General features: G+C 56.1%; 1 protein-coding gene across 1 annotated transcript in view; it reads right to left on the reverse strand.

Moving 5' to 3' along the window:
- The window catches only part of stt3b (STT3 oligosaccharyltransferase complex catalytic subunit B), a 16,886-nt gene extending 276 nt beyond the window's left edge, over positions 1-16,610 (reverse strand). The window contains 22 exon segments of the mRNA XM_068747518.1: positions 11-69; positions 200-252; positions 255-405; positions 766-783; positions 785-880; positions 1,080-1,253; positions 1,354-1,374; positions 1,376-1,411; positions 1,413-1,504; positions 1,507-1,526; positions 2,388-2,575; positions 2,652-2,863; positions 2,951-2,998; positions 3,001-3,104; positions 3,196-3,244; positions 3,815-3,961; positions 4,662-4,760; positions 5,384-5,483; positions 6,050-6,115; positions 7,368-7,655; positions 8,710-8,818; positions 16,205-16,610. Coding sequence (XP_068603619.1) covers positions 11-69; positions 200-252; positions 255-405; positions 766-783; positions 785-880; positions 1,080-1,253; positions 1,354-1,374; positions 1,376-1,411; positions 1,413-1,504; positions 1,507-1,526; positions 2,388-2,575; positions 2,652-2,863; positions 2,951-2,998; positions 3,001-3,104; positions 3,196-3,244; positions 3,815-3,961; positions 4,662-4,760; positions 5,384-5,483; positions 6,050-6,115; positions 7,368-7,655; positions 8,710-8,818; positions 16,205-16,464 — 2,390 coding nt within the window. The 5' untranslated portion in view covers positions 16,465-16,610.
- Positions 16,611-16,856: the final 246 nt, after the last annotated feature.

Consider the following 16,856-nt stretch of genomic DNA (forward strand, 5'->3'; position numbering starts at 1 on the left):
TTTTGGGAGCTTCTTTCCTTTCCGGAGGACGAACTTGTTCTTGACGTGTCCTCGCTTCCTCTTCGCCGTCTGGACAGAAGGACAGAAGGACAACGGAGACGCTGTTTAAATAACGACCTCCGAGAACGCAGATTAAACTTGACCCGATGACAGCACGCCCCCTGCCCCGCCCCGCCCCCTGCCCCCCCCCCCCCCGCACCTTTTTGGACGTGTGCTTCTGCTTGGGGGCCACGCTGCGCGGCTTGTGGTCCAGCGGTTCCCGTTGTCCAGCTTCTTGACCTTGTAGATCCGGACCAGCCAGTGCTCCGAGGTGAACGCCTCCTCCAGGTGCTTGAACTTTATGTCCTTGTTGCCGATCTCGGCGTTTCGCGTTCGGTCGAAGCCGGGAGGCGTCCGGAAGTCCAGCTGGGGGGGGGGGGGGGGGGAGGAGGAGAACACGGATCCCGTTAGCCGGGTTAGCTCCTCCCACTCGTCTTATTTAAATGCGGTTTGGATCTATGACATCATCACCCCCTCATCCTTTCTTCTCTACCTCCTTCCTCCCTGGAAAACGCGGATTCCCGCCCGTCTCATCCCGCCTCTGATCCTCAGGAGCCGCCCCCCCCCCCCCCAGACACCTCCTTAAATCCTCCTCTCCTCTGGCAGCAGCCGCTCGTTATTCTGCCGCTCCGTGTGTTCTCCCTGCTTTGAGGGAGCGGGGGCTCGGGACTTTCTGATCTCTATTTGTTCCCACCCCCGAGAGGCAGAGCGCCCCCCCCCCCTCACCTGCATTTCACCGAATCGGGTAGTAGGACATCTTGTACATGAGGCAGTTGAGCAGCGTCGGCGATCCGGCCTTGTCCACCCGGAACTCTCCCTGGGGGGTGAAGTAGTCGCTCTCCTGAAAGGAGGAGGAGTCGGGACCGTTCAGGAGGAGGAGCCACATAAAAACGAGTTCTGAGGATGGCGGCGACGACGCCGGGAACGCCGAAGCCGCGTCTCCAGAAACCGGGTCACATAAAAGCTAAACTGCGTGGATTAAAAAGAGCCAGAGAGAACTCCGGCGGGGTCGCCACGGTAACCGGCCCCAGCCAACTCACCCGGATGTCCTTGGGATGCTCCCCCTCCGCGATCCGGACCATCCACAGGAACTTGTTGATGTCGTCCCCGGAGTAGCCGATCACGCCGCCGAAGATGATGAGGACGTAGTCCACGTCCAGCGAGCGCATGATGTCGTACGCCGCGCTCTCGTTGGACGACATGGCCTTCCCGACCTGCGACCAGGAACGCCAACGATTACAGGGAAGGAAAGACGATCCGACACCCCCCCCGGGGGCCTCGCCGGCCACGGCCCCCCCGCCGACGAAGGCTCACCAGCGCGATGTGGCTGTTGTTTCCACGTGTTGTTGTCCACCAGCGTGGTCCGGTTAGCCCATGCCGGCTATCTGGTAGCCGTAGTCCCACCAGGACATGACGCGGGCGTGCTCGTCCGTGTTCTGCCTCAGCCAATAGTAGGCCTCCCTGAGTCGTCCAGGATGTTGCGCGTCCTAGCGAGGAAGAGGAGGAGTCTGACAGGTAACGGCGCCGCCGAGGCTTTTAACGTTTCAGGCAAGGCGCTGAATCCGGAGCAGAAAATAGATCGGCCGCGTTTAGCCCCGCCCCCCCCCCCGGGCCTGTAGGTTTCCACGGCGGAGGAGGTGAAGCCAGGCGTGTGTGTGTGTGTGTGTGTGTGTGTGCGTGTGCGTGTGCGCGTCGGCTGAAGGGGACGGGAGCAGGACGGCGGCGCTCTGCTCCCTGTGGCGAGGATAAACCCGTGTACGAGGAGCGCCGCGGTTCCATCAATATATTTATGAGGATACGATATTCCCTCTCTGGAGCTACGGGAGGAAGAGGAGGAAGAGGAGCAATCGCAGAGAAGAAGAGACGCGTTTCACAGACCGACAGATTCCATCATTTAACACTAGCATGGCCCCGCCCCCGTCCCCGCCCCTCACCCGTCGTGGTTGTAGGACGCCAGCACCACGCTGGGGCTGGAGTAGGCGTTGCTCGTGACCCAGGTGCGTGGCCCCGCCCCCTCCCCCCCGTCCCCGCCCCTCACCCGTCGTGGTTGTAGGACGCCAGCACCACGCTGGGGCTGGAGTAGGCGTTGCTCGTGACCCAGGTGCGTGGCCCCGCCCCCTCCCCCCGTCCCCGCCCCTCACCCGTCGTGGTTGTAGGACGCCAGCACCACGCTGGGGCTGGAGTAGGCGTTGCTCGTGACCCAGGTGCGTGGCCCCGCCCCCTCCCCCCGTCCCCGCCCCTCACCCGTCGTGGTTGTAGGACGCCAGCACCACGCCGGGGCTGGAGTAGGCGTTGCTCGTGACCCAGGTGCGTGGCCCCGCCCCCTCCCCCCCGTCCCCGCCCCTCACCCGTCGTGGTTGTAGGACGCCAGCACCACGCTGGGGCTGGAGTAGGCGTTGCTCGTGACCCAGGTGCAGTGCACGGCGAACATCATGAGCAGCATCAGCATCAGCATCGTGACGATGGACTTGATGTTGGGGCCCAGCCCCTCCTCGGCCTTCTCCTGCTCCGACACGTGCTTCCGCACCTTCCCCGCCTGCAGGGGGAGACGGGCGCCAGAGTGACGCTCGAGTCAACCCGGATCTCGGGAATACCAGAACCGCCGTCGGGACCTTGTCGTAGAGATTCCCAGAGTTCCTCTTGTCGTCCTCGTCGCCGCTGTCCTCGGCGGGGGGCTTCTCCCGCTTCGTGTCGTCGCCCATGTAATGCTCGAAGACGCTGGAGAACGCCACGGCCGACAGCATGCACACCACGGGCGTGAGCGTCAGCATCAGGCGCACCATCACGCCGGCGAAGTAGACGGCGCTGATGGCGTACAAGGCCACTGGAGGAGGAGGGGCCAGAGGAGGGCGTGAGGGTGGAGGGCAGACAGGGAAGTCAGGGCTAGCCCGTTAGCGGCTAGCTCGCCTACCAAACACTCGCTCGTCGTTGATGTTCTTGATGCAGAACCAAAGACCCGCGGGAAGGTGCAGACCAGGATGTGGAGGTCGAAGAAGAACGAGACCCAGGTGGTCGGCTGGTGCTCCGACACCGAGGCGATGATGGGGATGTGGATCTTAGCGTAGCTGGGGGGGGGGAGAAGGGGGGGGGCTTAAAGCCACCGTGGAAAACACACGGATGCAGTCGGATGAACAAGCGTTCCATCGGCGAGCTTACCCAGTGTCCCAGAGCGAGTAAAAACGGCCGCTCCACGGAGCGATGTACCCTGGAGGAGGAGGAAGAGGAATATTTAACGCTGCGCAAACGATCGGGAACGTCGGCAGGAAGTTCAAACGGGAAGCAGGAAGTTCAAACGGGAAGCAGGACGTTCAAACGGGAGGCAGGACGTTCAAACGGGAAGCAGGAAGTTCGAAAGGGAAGCAGGAAGTTCAAACGGAAAGCAGGACGTTCAAACGGGAAGCAGAAGTTCAAACGGAAAGCAGGACGTTCAAACGGGGAAGCAGGATCAGGATCGTTCAACACAGAAATATAAAACGATGAGATAATAATTGGATCAGAAGTTCCTGAAAATGTAACAAAAAACCAAGGAATGGAGGTAAACCCGGACCCCCGGGGGTCCCAGGTAAACCCGGACCCCGGGTGTCCCAGGTAAACCCGGACCCCCGGGGGTCCCAGGTAAACAGAGCCGGTTCAGGTAAACCGAGCCGGTTCAGGTAAACAGAGCCGGGTCTCCTTTAAGGAAGACCATGAACGCACCTGGAACTGGAACTGCCTCCAGGTAGCTCCGGCTAACGGATAAAGAGCTCGAGCGTGACATCATCGAACACAAACACACCTGTGTAGGTGAGATAGATGACGGAGAGGAAGACCACGCCGGCGGCCAGAGAGACCCCGAGGAAGAAGAGCGTCTGGAACTCCTGCCTGGTGAGCCGGTCCTTCAGGTACTGCAGGAAGGCGTAGGCCTGGAGGAGCGCGAACACACCTGGGGGGGGGGGGGGCAGAACGGACGCCGGATCAGGTAACAAGCGGTCAAAGACGGGATGCGACGGATCTACTTCAAACATCACGCTTAAGATTCGGTTGCCATGGAAACAAGATGCATGTGGAAGTCGGAGACCCGGGAGAGAACCCCCCCCCCCCCCACTTCTAAACGTAACGTCCCGTCCGAGACTCCGCCCCTCCTGCCTCCAGGGTACCAGCCGTGGTTCTGCCGCTCTCGTCCCGTCTCCCGCCGCCGCCAGATGCTCCGAGCAGCTGCTACGACACGAGAACGCGCTCGGGAGGCGTTCGGTTTGCGTAACGTCGGTTCTGTTCAGACCCAGAGGAGAACGGGAATGTTCCATCGTACGTCTGCTAGTTAGCTCAACCGCTAGCAAGCCTGAGAGCAGCCTAGCCTCCCATCGTTTGTTACCATAGCAACAGAGCTTCGATTGGGTTGAACTTCTTTTACGGGACCAAATCAAGGCAGAGCAAGCAGAACACAAGTTGCTGTGTGGGTCGGGCCTCTGGTACCGGGCCCCCGGTACTGGACCTCCGGTACCGGGCCTCTGGTACCGGGCCTGTACCGAGCCTCCGGTACCAGGCCTCTGGTACCGAGCCCCCGGTACCGGACCTGTGGTACCGGACCCGTACCGGGCCCGTCTGTACTGAACGGCCACGGGCGCCGGTGTCCCGCCTCCTACCTGCAGCCGCCATGTGCTCGCTGGTCCTGATTGGCTGGAAGCCGACGAACGGGATCTGCATGGACAGGACCGACCCCACGATGTAGAACGTGCTGTAAGCTGGAGGGGGGAGAAAGGGGGGGTCAGGTGAGATCAAACATTCTAATGATGAGATTCCAGTCCTAAAATCCTCCGACTCCCGGGGGGGGGGGGGGGGGGGGGGGGGGGGGGCAGACACACCACACTGGCTCAGTTCTGAGTTGTGAAAGCCGTCAGCGACGTCTCTCTCATCTGCTATTGACTCAGACAGAAAGGAATACTTATGGGGGGGGGGGGGCACCGGCCGCGAGGAATTCTATTAGAGCGGAATTATTGTAGCTTTATTTTGCCAGGAAAGAAAAAAGAAACAAAGAGGTGTGGATGGGGGGAGGAATGTCAACGTATCTCACACAGTTACGTCTGGTTTAACTGTGTGTGTGTGCGTGTGTGTGTGTGTGTGTGTGCGTGCGTGTGTGTGTGCGTGTGTGTGCGTGTAGGTGTGTGTAGGTGCGTGTAGGTGTGCGTGTGTGTAGGTGTGTGTGTGTGTGTGTGTGTGTAGGTGTGTGTGTGTGTGTGTGTAGGTGTGTGTGTGTGTGTGTGTGTAGGTGTGTGTGTGTGTGTAGGTGTGTGTGTGTGTGTAGGTGTGTGTGTGTGTGTGTGTGTTTGTAGGTGTGTGTGTGTGCGTGTGTGCGTGCGTGTCTCACCGATGTAGACTCTCCTGCTGTATCGTTGCATCAGCAGCAGCACGAACACGTGTAGAGGAATCAGGTTGATAATGAACACGTAACCCCCCCACGCCGACACCTAGGAGACACACGCACACACACACGCACACACACACACACACACCACACAAATTAAATCAAAAAACAGTAAATTCAGAAACAGTTTGTCCAGCAAAGCCAAAACATTAATATTATTACTATTATTAATAATTTTATTATTAATCATCTAATCGATACTTCATTAAGAGCAGGAAGCTCCGCCCCACCCCTCCAGGAGCATTCTTTCCTTGCTCAGATTCACTCCTTAAATCGTTCCCTCCTTCCTCGCTCATCTCGCCACCCGGCGCCGCTTTACGAGTCACCTTCCATTAAACCCCACTCGAACGCGTTGCCATGGAAACATCCCGAAGGGGCGGCTTGAAGACGGCGGCGTTCGCGGTTCTGTGCGGAGGGAGGAGGTTGGCGTACCCCCCCCCCCCCCCCCCCCCTCTGGAGGCCTGATCAATGAAGTTCAGGTATCAGTTTCATTTGATGTCCAGATCCCTGCCGATGATTAGCCAGCAGGCTAGCCAGGCTAGCGCTCCGTCAGAGTGTGTGTGTGTGCGTGCGTGTGTGTGTGTGCGTGCGTGCGTTAACTCCTCCTACCATGTAGAAATAGGAGAGGCAGCAGCCGATGGTCCAGAACACCGATCCGGTCTTCACCGACTTCACCTGCGAGACACAAAGAGACGAGCTAACAGGAAGTGTGTTCCGCCGCGGGGCGGGAGGGAACGACGGCGTTCGGATCAACGCGGGACGAGACAGAGTCTCTCTCTCTCTCTCTCTCTCTCTCTGAGTTTTTATCGTTTTGATGCATCCGTTCCCGGAACCTGCCGAAAGCAGAACCACGATCCCAGAGGGAACGCCGGCCTGGCGTCGCTTCAGAGGGCGGAGCTCTGCGCCGGGAGAAAGAACGGGTTCCAACAATGGACCGGGTGGGAGCGAGGGACGGGGGGACGGAGCCGAGACCGGTTTGCATTCACGTCAGAGAGCGGCTCTCCTGGGCGAGAGGATCCGATTATAGATTATGGGCGCGTGCGAGTCGGGGGGGGGGGGGTTAAACGGGGCTGAGGCGAGTGGAGCTCGACTGGATATTAGGGGATGGAATCGGGGGCTACGATGAAGATTGGGCCGGAACCGCTCTTCCCGTGTGAAGGCGAGGACGAGCAATAACGGGACACGCCGGGAGAAACCGGAAGGAGACGGGAAGTAGAGGAAGAACAACGACGGTTAAAAGGGAGGCGGCTTGGAGGAGGAGAAACCGGAGAATGGGCGGATCCTTCCGGCTGAATAAAGCCACGTTCTCCGGAGCATTTTGATTTACCGACGTTTCTAACAAATGAAGCTGTTAAACAACGAAACCGCTTCGAGCCGGATCGCTAGCGCGCGCCTGCAGGCTAGCCGTTAGCATCGGAGGACGTTTCCAATCCCTCAGATTATTTTCCTACGATTCCTTCTATAACAGAAAGATCATTTTATTCCTTCTGTAACAGAAAGATCATTTTATTCCTTCTATAACAGAAAGATCATTTTATTCCTCCTATAACAGAAAGATCATTTTATTCCTTCTATAACAGAAAGATCATTTTATTCCTCCTATAACAGAAAGATCATTTTATTCCTTCTGTAACAGAAAGATCATTTTATTCCTCCTATAACAGAAAGATCATTTTATTCCTTCTATAACAGAAAGATCATTTTATTCCTCCTCTGCTGCTTTGCATAAAACGAATGTTTATCTAAACATAAACGGAACGTCGGAGGTTTCTGCGTGAGAAAACGTTTGTTATCCTCGTCGGCTTGTTGCTGCACGCACACACACACGCGCACACACACACACGCACACACACACACACACACACACACACGCACACACACACACACACGCACACACACACACGCTGGCACGGGGCTGCCTCCGTACCCAGAGGTAGTAGGTGAACTGGAGGGCGAAGATGGCGATGCCCTCGTTGTCGAAGGAGCCGGCGACGGAGCGGGAGATGTAGCCGGGAACGATGGCGATGAAGCAGGCCGCCAGCAGCCCCGCCCCCTGGTTCCACAGCTCGCTCGTCAGCAGGAAGGTGGAGATGGCGGTCAGGCCGCTGAACACCGGCGCCAGGAAGACGCACACGTCCCGGATGTGCACGGTGATGTGGAGCAGGTTGAGCACGTAGTGGATGAGGCCGGCGGTCGCCATTAACCCGGGGTAGACCTGGGGGGGGGGGGGGGGGGCTCAGAATCAGGTCAGGTCCTCACGTCAGAATAAAGCGGCGTCATCGCCATGGTAACACCTAACCCGCTGCAGAGCTGGTTCTGTTCAGGGTAAAGAGATCATGCTGTATGAAAGCCATCGATCCGGAGCGCTCCGTGAGGAGGGAGGGAGGGTCACACCCCCCTGGGTGGGCGGGTCCTACCCAGGGGGGCTTTAAGCCCGTCATTTCGTTACTATGGAAACAAAAAAGGCCTCCCTTCTAGAAAGACGTGGGCTATTGAATCTTCCCGCTGAACGTTTTCCAACTGCCGCTACATCAATACTCTCGTGATCATTAGCCAGACTGAACTCTTGGGCGCCGCCCTGGTGTCCGAAGGTTCCCGAGGGATTCTAAACTTCAGCTTGATGGATGACGAGTCGTCAATGTCCGGCTTTAAACGCCGCTCGGACAAAGACGCAGCAGGTAAAAGCGAGCCGGCGGAGTCAGGTCTATGAACCCCGGCTCTATTTGCATAAATCAGCATTTAGCGTGGCCAACGGAATGTCCCGCCCACCTGTGAATTAAAATGCCTGTGAACCCTGAGACTAACCATCTGGAGGAAAACTTCTCCAAGTCAAATGTGGGTTGCTGCCGACTCCAAGAGAAAAGAATGAAAGAAACGAACCAACGATAGCGGCTCGCACGAACCTGAGGAGGAAGCCGTTTGTTCGGGAGACGGACCTCGTTAAAATGGAGGAAACGTTCCGGCCCGGACTGGCCCCAATAACAGGAACAGACCGGGAGAACCGGGAACCTGGATTACGTAGTCCCGACACATCGTGCAGGAAGCCAGGCGGGCTGCGGCCAAAAGAGAACCGTGTAATAAAATAAACAAAGTAAAACAAACCAACAATAGATCAACACAGACCGAACCCCCCCCCCCATTATGCTGCCAAGATTTAAAAGAGATGAAAGCGTTTCCATGGCCGCCGGCCGGGCAGGGAGGCGGTTTACTCTGGAACTGGGCTGAGCTACAAAGGCCCTGGCCGCCGGCGGGGGGGGGGAGGAGCTTACCGTGCCACCGACGATCCGGCCCAGCGGGTACCAGGCCCGTTCGTCGAACCAGTTGAGGAACTCGTAGAAGCCGTTGGTGGTGAGGTGGTGCGTCGACCTGTAGTTGAACCTGCAGGAAGAGAAGCGCCGATGAGGAGCAACGCACGACACCACATGTTCACAGCGTGTTCCAGCAGCTGAACGACCCCCCCCCCCCCTCAAATAATAATAATGCCTCTCCAGAGGGAAGAAACGGTCATTCCAGCTGGAGCTGTGAAGGTGAGCCGTCTGGTTGGGTGCAGCGCTTGAGCCTTGTTAGCATAGCATCGTTGTCCTGATACCAGCGACTCCCGGTTTAGCTTTCTGCTCCTGACGGGGGGGGGGGGGGGGGGCGCTCTGTGCCATTTTAAGACAAAGCCTTTCTATTGTTTGGATAAATCCCACTGAAACCGCTGGCATGCGCGAGGGCAACAAAGGCGGTAAAATAACGATAAAAAGAAGAAGCCAGCAGCACTGAATCTAAAGAATGGCTGCAAGCAGCAGAACCACAGAGCCGACCGCGTTTAGGAGGCGGCTGCCAAACGGAACCCCCCCCAGTTTGCTTCACAGCCTCATGGTACCGCTATAGAACGTTGACACGGGGGGGGGGCGACACATCTGCCACTAAACGGTGATTAAGCTCAAACCTAGAATCATCAGTGCGACTAAGATGTCTGAAACGCAGCGCGGGCGGTTCTGGGTCCACCGAGGCCTTTATTTTATTGAATTCTTTTCTTTTTTTTACGGTAAATTATATTAATAAAATGAAAATGAGAGCAGGCTCCATGAAAAGGAGCCAGGAATAGTCCAAATGAAATATCAAAAATGCATTCTGCATTAGCATAATTTAGCAATCTCTTCGAAAACAAAGCACGTTATTGTGTCCCGGGAGAAACACTCCGTGTTTGGGATCGTCAGCTCAACGTTTGGATCTCCACAAATCCCCGGAAAAGGCGGAATCTGGGAATAACCACCGGCAACAGGCCAGCAGCACGACTCTGTCTGCCCGAATGGAGAGGAAGGCCAATGAGGAAGACTTTCAAGCTGACCGAACAAAGGCTGGAACCGCGGGGCAGGTAACACAGCAGGATTCCAAAAAAAACCATGGCGACCCCGGGACACGGCGGAGAGGTCCTAAAAGCACCTCAACACATGCGTCGGAGAGGAAGGACGCCGGGACTTCTTCCATGCTTCGCCTGAAATCGAAAACCTTTCATGAAACAGGAAGTTTTTGAAGAAGACTCGAAAGAAGTCCGCTGGATCCTCGACGCAGGATTTAAGGGCGGTCGTGTCACATCAGAGGAAAAGGTGAAGGAAAATATTCCTGCAAAAGCCTGACAAGGAAGGAACGTAGCAAGATGAAGGAGAAAACATTTCATCCCCGTTTAAGATATTCCATGGATCCGGACGGAGACAAAAAGCGATTTTCTCTTTTTACAGTCGACATTAAGATTTTAAGTTTTTAAATCACGGATCGGCAGCGGCTCCAGAATAACTTAGATTGTGTTTAAATATTAAACCCGTCGGCATTCAAAGGCTTCCTGCTTTAAACTCGTAAAAACGTTTCAGCTTTTTGTCAATTAGGTGACTAATTTTACGTTTTGTGTCAAATGCGACATTTGAAGGTAATTCTGACAGAATGAGGCTTTAAATTTGCGGCTCGATCACCGACGTCCTCATCATGGCTTTGCAGATTCGGAGGCATTTATTCACACGTGGCTGAAAGCGGGTCGGAACCCGCCGCGGCGGCTCACACCTCTAACGGGCTTGTGGGTCTAACGGAACAATCGACCTGGAATTGGAGCCAGCAGAAAGGAAACGGCTGAATACATTATCCAAACGGGTCCAAACGGGCTCAACAACCTTCCACTTCCTGCAGCAACCGACAACGGTCCCGTTTGTGCACCCGTGAGGTAAAACGCCACGCCATCGGTGCCGCCATTCATCACGAAGCAGACTGATTCATGTCCCCCGTGGGGATAAAAGACGTTTGAGAAACCAAAGGAAGACAGGACGGAGCAGATAATGTAGTTAGGAATGGAAAGACAGGGAACGACATCACGGGGGCGCTTTGGTCATTTTTAACGGTACGGCATTAGCAGCACAATGCTAGCTGCTCGCTAACTCGGCGCTAGCTGTATCTGCTGACGATTAGCATTCAAGGGGGACATTTAAGGGGACATATCGGTGATTCTGAGCAAATTCCACAGTTCCGAGACGAGCAGCAAGACGTCCACGCGGGACACAAGGAAACGGCTGATCAATATGCTAGCTTCAAAAGCAGCAGCTGCTTCTGGGCGTCCCACAATAACAGCCACCAGAAGCAGAATGAAAAGCGAGATGGACAGCGCTGGAGACGGAGACGGAGACGGAGACCACGCCGAGACGAGGGCGAAGATCCACTAAAGCCATAATCACCTGCACAAAAAGAAACGCCCACTGATGGGGAAGCCTCTGAAACACGACATTATTAAGACAATAATTGGTTCTACTTTGAGAAAGCAACCCGAAGAAGCTCCGAGTTAATTCTGTGTTCCCTTCAGGCGGCGTGGAAGACGAAGAACAAAGACCCACGAATCTTTAGAAGTCATTTACGCTCACCAGAGCCCTCTGAAAACCGGTTCCAAGTCTAATTCAACTATGGTTCAAGCTTATTCAATTAAGAGCCGATGTGAGAGGTACCCACATCTCCCAGATTGGGGGGGGGGGGGGGGGGTAAATAAAGTTATTCAAGACCCAACACCTTTATTTTTGTTCAAACCCAGGCTTTGCTAAAAGGAGGCGAATCCGATGAACGCCCAACACGCCTCCATACCGAGTTTGATCTCATTGGGTCGGGGGGCTGTCCACCGAGGGGGGGGGGGGTGGAACCAAGAAGAATGATTACCGAGATGAACCGTGTCCTCAGATTTAGGTCCAGAAGGGGCGGCTGGGCTTGCATTGACTGTTTACGTCTGAACGGAACCGCCGGTCCGACGTTGGAGAAAAACACCACGACGGCCCGGCTGGCTAAAGATTCATGCTGCGTTCCAAAATGTTTGCTAAATATTAGAACATTTAAGAGCTGAAGTTTGCACAGCGGGTTCAGATCCACACCGAGCAGAAACCGGCGAAGGCAAGACAACGAAAGCGTTCCCTCCGACGCCCTTCCTGAGCCGGAACGTCGAGTCGCAACTCCTTTACGAAACGCTTGAAACGACGTTAACAGGCTGAAACAGAAGCGGCTCAAACGCAGGCCCGTACGATTTCGACTTCGAGTCCATTTAAAAGATAAGGAGGGGAAACGAGAAGCCTCTCGAGGGCGCCGGCTCGCCGCACCATTCGATTCAAAGGGAGAGGATGAAAGGAAATGGCAACTCCACATTTAGCCGAGGGTCCGCCGGGGCAGAGCGTCCCTTTCACCCACCGTCAACCAGGAACGGGCCAGAAGCGGCAGCCGGCGGCGGAATCCCAAGGACGCACAAAGAGCGCCGCCGTCATAACCGGCGTCTGATCAATCGACCGTCAAAAACAGGACCGGCGAGGACAAACAGCCGCGCTAGCTACGGGACCGATCACCGTTCAATGCTCTCAGAAGAGCGTCTGAAAGCTTCGTCTGCCGCCCGGACGAGCAGGAAGAGGCCGACCAAGTCGCTTTTACGGGCCGATGGCGACCGGCCGTCTGCATCAGGAAGACGCCTTCGTGAAGGCCTTGAGATGAACGTCTGCGCTAAACTCCTGATGAAATTACACCAACCCAACACACACAACATGACCCGGGTGTGCGTGTTTATTCAGATAGACTGATAGCTATGCATTAATAGAGCCCCGCCCCCGGCGGTTCAGCTCCAGGCAGTCGAACGCACCGTCTAGACACTCCACAGCCGCTCAAGTCTGACGTTGAAACGAAAGATAAAAAAATAGAATAAAAAATAAAGCTCTCAGATAACGTATCTGAAACGCAGCGATAGCACCTGGGTGGGAAACAGCGCTACGGGCGAAGGGAGCGTACGACGGCCAACGACGGGTGCATGTTGGATGAGAGCTCCCCCTCTCTCGTCTGGGTAACAAATCTCCAAATCTCAGCAGAGGGGGGGGGGCAAAAACTAAGAACCGGGAACTAAGAACGAGTAATGGAGACGGGGGAACTTAGAATATGACATTTCAAGGTCAAGATAGGCAGTCGTGGTCGATGGAATTCTGGGCGCCGCCGGTTTAACATCGCTCAGAGGACAGCGAGGAGAGGAGCGAAGAAGAAGCTCACACCTTTCGAAGCTCCATTACGAGAGCATTCGCAGATCAAGGTCGAGGAAATGATCCCAAGCCGCGTTTTTAATAGACAGGTAAAATACTCTGACGCACGCTCCAGCGCTTATTCGATCGTCGGTCCAGAAACCTCGACGCCCTCGTCCTCTGGGCTCCAGGACGCCTCTATCTGTGATCGCACCGCGTCCACGTTGGAGAACAAACACCCTCCCGTGTCTCCCGTCAACGCCAGACGAGGGGCAAACGTTGGCACTGCTTTGACCCCCGCCTGGAGGCCGACTCACCGGGTTACACCGCGCAACACTCAAAGTTACGGTTTTAGGCATTTCTTTCCCTCATTAAATTTAGGTTCTGTCCAAGGCTTCTGCCTGTTAAAGGCAGAAATCTCCGTCCGTCGCCAAGTTGGGTTCCGTCTTTCCCCGCCGCACCTGTAAAGCTCCTGGAGACGCCTCCGTTCTCAACCGCCCAACCAAACAATCAAACGTCAATTAATGTCTCCGGGAACGCGTTATTTAAATCTGTGACGCGCCGGATTACGGGCCAGCAGTAAAAACGTACGACTGTAATAATACGCGTCGGACGTCTTCTGTCAATACGGATAAATCCAACGGTGCCTCACGCAGCGGCTGTAAGCGCGGAGGGCCGTTAGCCCGCGACACCGTTAGCCTCTGTCGTTAGCCTCGGCGAAACCGAGGACGCTTTCCCCCCTACCTGCCCGCCAGCTGCTCCGTTTGATACGCAGGACGAGGACAGTCTCCCAACAGACTCGTCTTTAGGCCAGTCACGGATTGACAGCCCATTCCAGCCCCCCCCCCCCCCCCCAACAATTGTCTCCTCGCCTGGCGCTTGAAACAAAGCCACAATCTCAGAGCGTATTAATCTGTTGGGTCACCAGGTGGGTTTGCCAGAGGGGAGGTCAGGATAATAAAGCCCTCCCCCCCCCCCCCCCCCCTCTGGACGGGATGATGGGAATGACGACGGCGGCAACATCTGCACCGCAAAAACAAGTCCAACGCCGCAGGAGGAGGTCGGACTTAAACACGTAGGAACGAAAAGGCTCTTTTGAGGATTTAAAACCTTCCAAACTGCATCAAAATCCCATTTTTCTTTGGATCGTCCATTACGGCGCGCGAGCGCACACACACACACACACACACACACACGCCATCCTTCTTTCCGTGGACGGACGGGTTCTGCAGGCTGGGCGGTCACGGAACGAAGATCACATCAACGGAACACGACAAGGCAGAACAAACAACCTGACAGAAGCTGCACCGCGTCACCCACACTAATGCACGTGTGTGTGTGTGTGTGTGTGTGCGTGTGTGTGCCGGAGAAACCCACCAGGGACAGACCCGGACCCGGACCAGCCTGGCAGCGTGAACCCCGTGAAGCACGGGGAACGTCTGCCTCATCCTTAAGGAGACAACTTTTCATGAACCTTATCGGAGCGGTGTGTGTGTGTGTGTGTGTGTGTGTGTGTGCTCATCAGGCCTGCTGACACACACACACACACACACACGCGATGCTCAGGCTATTTCTGCCCTCAGTCAGCGTCTTGGATGGAGGCGATGGCGCCGCAGAGGCAGCTGGAGACGCCGCGTTAATAACGCTCCGGGGCTTCGTGCCATTTATCTGAGAGCGGCTTTAACGTCATCCAACGAGTGGGGGGGGGGGGGGGGGGGGTACACGGCCCTCGGGGCAAAACGAGAACAATTGTTCTACCCTTTCATTCCCACACTCGTCTCCCGTTCCTCTCCAGATGTTCCACCAAAATAAAAGAACAAATAAAAGCTTCGATGAAAACCTGGATCCTGCAAGAAAGCGAGGAAACATCATCAGTGATGATTAATGTCGGCCCCCAGCCCGACTGAAGCCCCCCCGGCTGAGAATCAAGGAGGGGGTCAAACCGCTCCCAGAAAATGAAGAACAAATTAAACAAGCACCAAACTGGCTCCGAACGAAGATTATTACGAGCAAACGAGCACGAAAACAAACGTCGCTCTCAACGCTCAGCAGAGCTAATTTATCACGCTAACGAGGCGGGCCACGTCTCGGCGCCGCCGTCCTCCGTCACGGCGTCCCGGACCGGCGTGGCCTGCAGCCGGCTGACCGGCACCTCTTGTTAGGGGGCAGGCGCTTCAGAATAGTCCCTCAAATTTGGCTGACAGGCAAACAGTGAGCTAAAAACCAGGACATCAGCCACCTGAGCGGCGCGCAAAGGAAAGGACCCGCCCCCCCCCCGCCGCACGGCTGCCATTCCTCCAACGACCAGCCTCCCGGAACGTCAGTAACTCTGTGTTGCAGATAATCGTTAGTAACCCTCTGGACCCTCTGGACACACCCCCCTGAATGATGTTCCACTTGCTATTCTTGTCCCCCCCCGGAAGCTCTTTATACGTACGAAGGTTAATATTCTAACACTTCTTCCAAAAGGTCAGAGTTCATCGTCTCTGCCAGGTCTCTGAAACGGCTGAATATCAAAAGCAGAGTTTTGTTTTTCTTTGAAAAGTTGCCAAAAAGTGTAAATGCCCTCAGTGAGGCAGAACAGCGCCCCTCTAGCCCGAGCGAGGTATGGCACCCTGGTTGTTACACCAACTGTGAATAGGAGGCGATAAATAATGAATGGAGGCCGTAATCAATGGACGCAGCGTTAAGCCCGAACGCTTCTCGGCTCTTCGTTACGGGTTGTGATCAAGTTGCCACAGATCGATACGAGCGGAAATCGATACGTGAACGCGTCTGTATGGCCGTCTGGGTGAATGTTACAGGGTTCCTGATCAAAGCGCAGAAACACGTGATCGGAACAGGAAGGACGAACTCTCCGGGGAACCTGTTCGGCCGGTCGACTTCACTAAATGAGATCAATCGATCAGTTCCTCAGAGAAAACGTCTCAATCGATCCTATCGGACCGACTTTTACATCAATCAGAAAACTGTGCGGGACTCTCACGATTATTCACGTCACAACGCTACGTTCAAACGTCAAAGTCCGTCAGTGAACGCGTCACGCCACCGACCCCCCCCCCCCCGGGATGGTCGATAACGATCCCGTTCATCGAGGAAGACCCCCGCCTATCCCGAATACGAACTTAACTCGATGCTAACGAGAGCTAAAGTAATCGATAGAATCCCGCAGGTCGCGCGGAAACAAAACGTGAAAGCCGGAAGTGAGCCCGGATCCGCGCGTGAGGTGGCCGGAAGCCGCCCTGAAGGACGGCTCGGCTCTTACCAGGGATCGAACTCGTGGATGATGCTCTCGAAGCGGATGACGGCGAACAGCCTGGAGCTGAAGCCCGCGAGGCAGGCCAGGAACAGGATGCAGAAGGACAGCAGCGACTGCCAGCCCGCCGGCTGGGCCAGCCCGCCCGACAGGCCTCCCCTACCGCCGCCGCCGCCGCCGCCGCCGGCTCGGCCGCTCCCGTGAGCCGAGCCGCCGGCGTTGGCGGAAGCTTTGTGCTTGCCGTCGCTGGCTGCGTGGTGCTCCGCCATTTCTGCGCGAGGTGTCCCTCCCGCCACGCGCGCGCGTCGCCGTGGACTCCCTTTACCGGTGGCCGTTGTCCGCGCGGATTCCCGTTACGCGAGCCCACCGGGTGGAGGTTTTTTTTTTAGGATTCTGTTTCCGTAGTCCGTGGGGGGGGGGGTCGTTACATCCCGAGAGGAATCGTCTTGCGCCACATATCGAGCCCGCTCCAGTCAATTCTCCTCACTATTGAACGCCGGTGGAAAGGGGCGGTGGTAATGCGAGGGGCGGGGCGTATGAAGGCTCCGGTGGCCTCTCACAGACCGCCAAGTACGACAGCGAGAGGTTTCAGCTTTTAAGCCAATCAGAGCGCGCCTTCTGTTTGACAGACAACTAAACCGACCAATGGAAAGACACCGCG

Source organism: Brachionichthys hirsutus, chromosome 13 (assembly GCF_040956055.1).
Source record: "Brachionichthys hirsutus isolate HB-005 chromosome 13, CSIRO-AGI_Bhir_v1, whole genome shotgun sequence".
Taxonomy (NCBI): domain Eukaryota; kingdom Metazoa; phylum Chordata; class Actinopteri; order Lophiiformes; family Brachionichthyidae; genus Brachionichthys; species Brachionichthys hirsutus.